Raw genomic sequence first — 6878 nt, 5'->3', positions numbered from 1 at the left:
AACATCTCCATGTATGCTCCAGATCTCTCTTTTTATGTCAAGTTACTCAGCCTGGATAGTCCTCCAAAATGAATGAAATAAACTATTGTGTTTTTGTGTGTTTTGTAAACACCTCTGGTCACCTTATGATGTAGGCCATGTGTGTGTTTTGCTCCATGGTACCTCCTGCAGACATTGTGTGCATGTACATGCAGGGGAGATAACCATTGGAAGGTCTTTTTGTATCCCTTTTGTTTACCTTAAACCCATGGGAACCCTTGCTAGCATGAGAACCTAGCCATAGATTTATCATTGACCACCATGAGATGGCATGAGAAACTATGAGACTAGATGAATCCTTGACATAGCCTGAGGCATTCCCTTGAGGGGGGGTTTGATGGGATATCTCAAGGTGTATGCCTCAAGCACACCTTGGTTTCTATGTGTGAGTGCTAGAGGCACAGTTAGGTGCCCACAAGCACAGTTAGGTGGTGGAAGAGCCACATAGGATGATTGAGAGAATCTAGGAGCAGATTGAGGAGATGATTGTGGAGCTCTGAAGTCATCAGTGATGTCAGTGAGCATGTATGAGGTGCCTACTTAAGGACCTCACTCTTCTTCATTTCATAATGCAAGTAATGCAAGTATTCTGAGTTTGTGTCCACTCTTTGCTTTCCTTTCATTTCTATGTGTGAGTGCTAGAGGCACAGTTTGGTGCCCACAAGCACAGTTAGGTGGTGAAAGAGCCACATAGGATGATTGAGAGAATCTAGGAGTAGATTGAGGAGATGATTGTGGAGCTCTGAAGTCATCAGTGATGTCAGTGAGCATGTATGAGGTGCCTACTTAAGGACCTCACTCTTCTTCATTCCATAATGCAAGTAATGCAAGTATTCTAAGTTTGTGTCCACTCTTTGCTTTCCTTTCAGCTTACCAACAACCCCACTTATAGTAATGCCCAGGAGCTCACACTGTGCGATGGGTGTGGAATCACAAACTTCTTTACTTATGTGCATCACATAGATGTGCAGACTCATCAATAGACAATGAACCAACTAGATAGAGAAACCACCAAAATATATATTTCCGTCCACAAATATGGACACAATACAAAAGAGACAGATCCAAAGTCCCACCAATGATGTGGTCCTTTGATCTTACCACAAGGTCCTTCTCCTTTCTGCTGGCTATCTCTAGACTCGAGTCCGCGTGCTCCACCTGAGGCTTCGGTAGACTTTCCGTCCAGATCACAACACCTTGCTACCCTGAGAGACAGCCAAGGTTCAGCCCTTGAGAGCTCAGTCTGCATCATACCTTCTACTCTCCTTCACCTCCCCACGCTAATAGATGAGTGACTAACCGTGCTAATAGATGCACCCGTATTTTTGTTAATTATATCAGTGCTTATAGATGCGCCCACTATTTTTTGCATATACTGAGTGCATCTACGGATGCATTGTGTTGTTGTGATTGCAAGAGAAATCTAAGTACCCACGAAAGGGAAACAAAGGCAATTGGAGTACTATACCAATGACCAAGCCCGCAACACAATAGCCAATCAAAATTCTCATGGAACTGCCTCTAGACACTCTACAAATGTCACTTTACATAAACTGCAGTCCTTGCACTGATCTTACCCTCTCTATGCTTGTCTTCCAAAGTCTTGTGAACTGCAGGTACAAAGAAAAAAACGTCAGTCCATCAATACGCATTTCTATCTACAACAAACACAAAACACAAGATGACCTACACAACGATACCCTCTACAATTGACGACAATCCTCATACTGATCCTCAACGAATGCAACAGATGCTTGTTGCAGCATAGCTTGAAATGCTTTCTTTAGTGATCGCTTTGAAGACTTCTTCATCACTGCGTTCTTAATCGACATTCCTTCTTTTTGTAGTCCTTTAATCGAAGTCAAAACCAATGGAACACTCCGTGTTGATGAAGGGGAACTCAACAGCTAGCGATGGAGCAAGAAGGGATCGGAGGACGGCATCCGAAAGCTCGAGGAAATGAACTGATTTTGGTGTTTACGGCGTGTTACCCGGTACCATCCATCCAATCCCCAGCCGAGGAAAGAGAGCACGACTATATGCAAACACCTACCTGCACATACACACTCTAGAACCCAATCTAAATTACAAACATCTCGCACCACAAATACCTCTACCTTTCTTCTTGCAGTCATGCGGTCCAAGGTGCTTCTGATGGTCAACAACGGCATCATGCTTCTCACCCTCCATGTTTTTGAATTCTGCACTAGCACACACTCTCCTATCCGCAAACCGAATCATCCAAGAACAACATAAGAGAAAGAAATCATCAGCCAAACATCAAGCAACCGGAAATAGCGTCATCGTTTCATGCATCAGCCTTCTTCGATCGAAACTTCCCAAACCGTGCAAAAAAAAACACAGCATATCAGACAACGAAAGCACGGAACATTAGACAACCATGAATAAGGAACGAATGAATGGATGAAAATTATCAAACCTGCATGTGCGACTCACAATGAACTAAGACAACACTACGCCTATCAAGGTAGCCATGCAAACCTTTATACAAATCACCACCACCGAATGTTTGCCTTTGATGGACACCACCCCAATCGTTGATCCACACCCGTGCAGCACATCATCGAGAACCATATCCATATTGCACCACGAAAATCTAACATCACAAGCCTCAAATCTCTCCCCCCTCGTGGGCAAAGCAACTAAAGAATGCTCCATACAATGCCCCCTCGTGGGCAAAGCTACTAAAGAACGCTCCATACAAAGCCACCTGCGTCAAATCTCTCCTCCTCGTGGGCACAACAACTAAAGAACGCTCCATACAAAATGAGTCCATAACGAAATCAACGCATGCGTCCCAACAAACCGCCATTCAACCAACTCTAATGTTGTGCCACGTGATCGTCACCACCTAGAATAGAGTTTAGCTTCTAGAAAACCCAAAGCCCTCCAATTAGCCCTAGCCCAGGGAGGCTCCAAAAGCGGGGACCAAAAAAGCATGACGGGAGTGAATGAATCATGTTTTGTTTCCGTTTGAGATCCGCCGCTTCGAGGGTTGACGGATGTTCGGGGTAGCTTTAAAACATATGCTCGCCCTAAAGAAGTCACGACGCGCCATGTACTCGAGAGTGGACGGAATCGGTCTGCACTCGAGCTCCATCTCGCCTTAGCCAACACCATTGAGATGCAGCAACCCTTGCTTCTCCCCGTCTCCAAGCTCCCTCACGGCTACAGCGCTACTATCGATGAGATTCTTACGTCCTGGGCTGGTGAGTTTGGCCCCGCCCAGTTGCTCCACTTCACGTTCGCTAGTCTCGCTTGGACCCTCGAGGCCCTCCAAACCATGCTCATGATCTTCACCGACAAAACTCCTTTGTGGGCTTGCTCTAAAAAACCCCGTAGCCTTACCTCCATCTGTACCCCCTCCTCAAATATCTGCTCGATGGATCCTTCTCTTTGGCACTGGATCGGTGGCCACGGCCAGTCCACCGTCTCTCAATGGAATCTCATCTGCGGCAACGACTACAAAGTGGGCTTGGTTCAGTCGGCCTTCTTCGTGGGAGCTCTCTTAGGTGACTGCTTTAATTTATCACTGTTTCTTGCCTTCCGTTGATATTGCTTTCATGGGTAGCTCCTACTTTGGCATTCTGTTGATTGTTCTATCCCTACTGCTTGCCTGCTTTCTTGGTTGATAGGATATGGCGAATTTAGTTACTTTTTTCGGTGTTTTGAGGGTTTGTCGGCTATGGTGAATATATGTTGATGCACTGAGCAGCCATGGCAACGGTTTCTTGCCTTGGTCTTGTGGAGTGGACGTTTCAGATGCTATGGCGAGTTTGTTTTGCCGTTATGTGATGGTTTGATAAGCTGGCCAAGTGTTCTCTTGTTATAATGATAGGTTGAATTCGGCTTCTTTGACGAAAGGAGATTGTTTGATCGATTATGGGAACGTATCTGTGTTTCTCGCGCAGGTGCTGGAGTTTTCGGTAGCCTTTCCGATTCCTTTCTGGGCCGCAAGGGCGCTCTTGCTCTCGTCTCCGGCTTGAACGCCCTCTCCGGATTGCTAACTGCTTTTTCTCCAAACTATTGGGCTTACCTTGTCCTCCGGACTGCTACTGGGTTCAGCTCTGGCGGTCTCGGACTCTCTTCCTTTGTCCTCGCCACCGAACCTGTCGGTCCATCCAAGAGAGGTGCCGTTGGGATGTCAACTTTTTATTTCTTCTCTGTAGGAATCATGGTGCTATGTGGCCTTGCTAGTTTCTGTCCCTCGTGGAGATACCTCTGTGTTATCACCTCTATTCCCTCTGTCCTATACTGCCTTCTCATTTTGCCCTTTTTGAAAGAATCGCCTCGGTGGTATCTTGTGCAAGGCAGAAATGAGGACGCTATAGAAGTACTCAGGTCTATAGCGAAAATGAATGGTCGAAGTCTACCAGCCGGTGTTAGCATAGCGGTTGAGCAGAAAGATGCGAGGGACGATTTGGAGGGGAGTCACGAGGTGGCACTTGAAACTAGTTCACCTCTAGATACGACTGCGCCCAAACAAGCATCTGGCACTGTACTCGATGTCTTCAAGATCGCGTCCACCCGAGCAAGAATGATCATCATGATATTTGTCTGGCTAGTTGTTGCTCTGGTCTACTATGGCGTCAGTCTGAACGTATCGAATCTGGGAACCAATCTGTATCTCAGTGTTTTCCTGAACGCAGTAGCTGAACTCCCTGCTTTTGCCATCACAGCTATTCTCTTGGAAAATTTTGGGAGGCGCTATGTGCTTGCATTCACATTGATTCTCGGTGGACTGTGCTCCCTTATCGGAATTTTTGTGCCTGACCATCGGCCAGACGGCTTGCATAATTTGTCACAAAACCCTTCAGATCAAGCATGGATATTGTCATCTCTGAACAACTCACAAGGGCTGCATTCCAGCATGGGAAGTAAAATAAGGCTTGCATGCGGGGTTCTGTCCATTTTTGGAATGGCTGGTGCTTATAATTTGCTTTACATCTACACTGCAGAGCTTTTCCCAACAGTCTTACGCAATGCAGCGCTAGGTTTAGCCAGCCAGGCAGGCCAGATTGGTGCCATAGTTGCTCCGATGGTCGTAGTTTTGGGAAAGGTTCACACTTCGTTTCCCTTTGGCATTTTCTCGGTAGCGTCATGTCTTGGTGGTTTACTTGCCTTGAAGCTGCCCGAGACTATTCACCGCCCTATGTATGAGACTCTGGAGGGGATGCACAGGGGTGAGGCTGTGTAATCTTATCTGTGAGCATAGTGGCCACTTATCTCCTGGCTGTTCAAGGCATCGATCTTGGTATTGGCTTCTTATGTTTGTCCTCAAAAGCAAGCATGAAATTTTTTGGCTGAGCATAGCTATAGCTCTTTGGAAGATTTCCCCAAATGGCATTCAGTTCTGGATGTAATTTTCGGTGGATCTCAAAAGGGATCTGGCCTTGATATAGCTGGATGCTTTGGGCCTGTGTGAAGGCTTCTCTGTTAAGCTTCATGCATCCATCTTGTTTCTATACATTCCTTGCGCTTCCACGCTCATTCAAATGTTGTTATTTGACCATTAATGAGACCTTTCAAGGTGCTTATGAAACGAAGTGCTTTGTCCCTAATTGGCAGTCATTACCACATTTAATTAAACAGTGGACATCCAAAGACAGACGTGGACGTGAGGACTACGTGAGGAACATCGTTTTCCGGTACGAATTAGAGGTGCGCATCTTTAGCAAGTACATAGTAACTATGGCATGATAAGCGGGACCACAATAGAGAAGGAATGCAACTTAGCGATGCAGGGGATCATCAGTAAAGACAACCCTGTTGCAATTGGACTCAAAACTGTTGAAAAACTTTACACGTATGGTCAAACAGCGGCTTTACTAATGAGAAAGCTGCCCATCATTGGTACGACAAGGAGACATATGAACGACTTGATAGCTGCTGTACTAATGAGAAAGATGCCCGTCACTGGTAACACGGCGAAAGCTGCCCCTGAGAGAAGACAAATGTGTAGTATGTATGTGATTCAAATTTTGTCTTGGTTCAAAGATTAATCTTGGTAGAAGCCTCGGATGCATGGGACTATACTTATTCGGGTTAGTGATCCCTTTAATTCTTTAACCAAGGTTGAGCTTTGTTCAAATTGCCTGCCTCAAGGTCTTTATGGTTTGTTTTGTTGTATGGTTTTTTTTTTTTTTGGGGGGTGCATTATTTGGCGTATGTATGGTATGTAGCAACACCTGTTTGATTGCCCTTTGCACGTTGCCTCGGAGTAAACATTGTGAATGGTTCGTTCGAAGTTGTGTGTAATTTGAAGCTAATTTGGCTGCCACCTTTTCAGCATACATACGCTTGTATTGTTGGCTATTGAATTGTCACCATATTTTGATGCCGTCTTCGAATATCATGAAGGGCCATGGATTTGAAGACTTAGATATGAAGAGGCAAAGGCGAGATGTATGAAACAACTAATCATCACTTATGTAAAGCATAGTAATATTTAAGAGCTTGTAGAAGTATGACTAGTTTCTTATGCCAAGTTCATGATCACTTCACTAGACTAGATACGGGTGGGTCGCCTTTCTTCTTAAGGTCAATGTAATGAGTCACTATGTTTTACTATTGAATTAGTATTCGACAAACTCTAAATGACTTGGCCAAAACTATCGATGTCAATGGTGGAATGTGCACATACACAAATTATTATGTTTTCTTGGCGTGGCGCCATGAGCTACGCTTGAATGTTGTTCGAGAATGGTCATCCTATGCATTAATTATAGGTACAAAGCTCATACGACTTGAGGGAAACGTAGGATGGTTCAAATCAACAAAGCAAAAAAAAGTGTTGGCCTTCTAAAGGGGTGCATTAC

At 45.0% G+C, this 6878-nt stretch overlaps 1 protein-coding gene across 1 annotated transcript; it reads left to right on the top strand.

Annotated features, from left to right (window-relative positions):
• Window positions 1-3184: 3184 nt before the first annotated feature.
• On the top strand, window positions 3185-5257 carry LOC147888730 (organic cation/carnitine transporter 4-like). The gene is made up of 3 exons (XM_087392352.1): window positions 3185-3572; window positions 3972-4860; window positions 4930-5257. The coding sequence occupies exons 1-3, from the start codon at window positions 3185-3187 to the stop codon at window positions 5255-5257; spliced, it is 1605 nt and encodes a 534-aa protein (XP_087248478.1).
• The last annotated feature ends 1621 nt before the right edge of the window (window positions 5258-6878 follow it).

The sequence above is a fragment of the Dipteris shenzhenensis genome, chromosome 21 (assembly GCF_047967505.1).
Source record: "Dipteris shenzhenensis isolate YYH24624 ecotype China chromosome 21, Dip_SZ_1.0, whole genome shotgun sequence".
NCBI classification, from domain to species: Eukaryota; Viridiplantae; Streptophyta; class Polypodiopsida; order Gleicheniales; family Dipteridaceae; genus Dipteris; species Dipteris shenzhenensis.
This window is presented reverse-complemented; position numbering and strand designations above follow the sequence as displayed.

Bases quoted from the DNA above. Each gene is read 5' to 3' on its own strand.
- LOC147888730 (XM_087392352.1), top strand. From the start codon at position 3,185: ATGCAGCAACCCTTGCTTCTCCCCGTCTCCAAGCTCCCTCACGGCTAC. The intron at 3,573-3,971 runs GTGACTGCTTTA...TTTCTCGCGCAG, and splicing joins CTTCGTGGGAGCTCTCTTAG to GTGCTGGAGTTTTCGGTAGC. The intron at 4,861-4,929 runs GTCACAAAACCC...GCTGCATTCCAG, and splicing joins CCAGACGGCTTGCATAATTT to CATGGGAAGTAAAATAAGGC.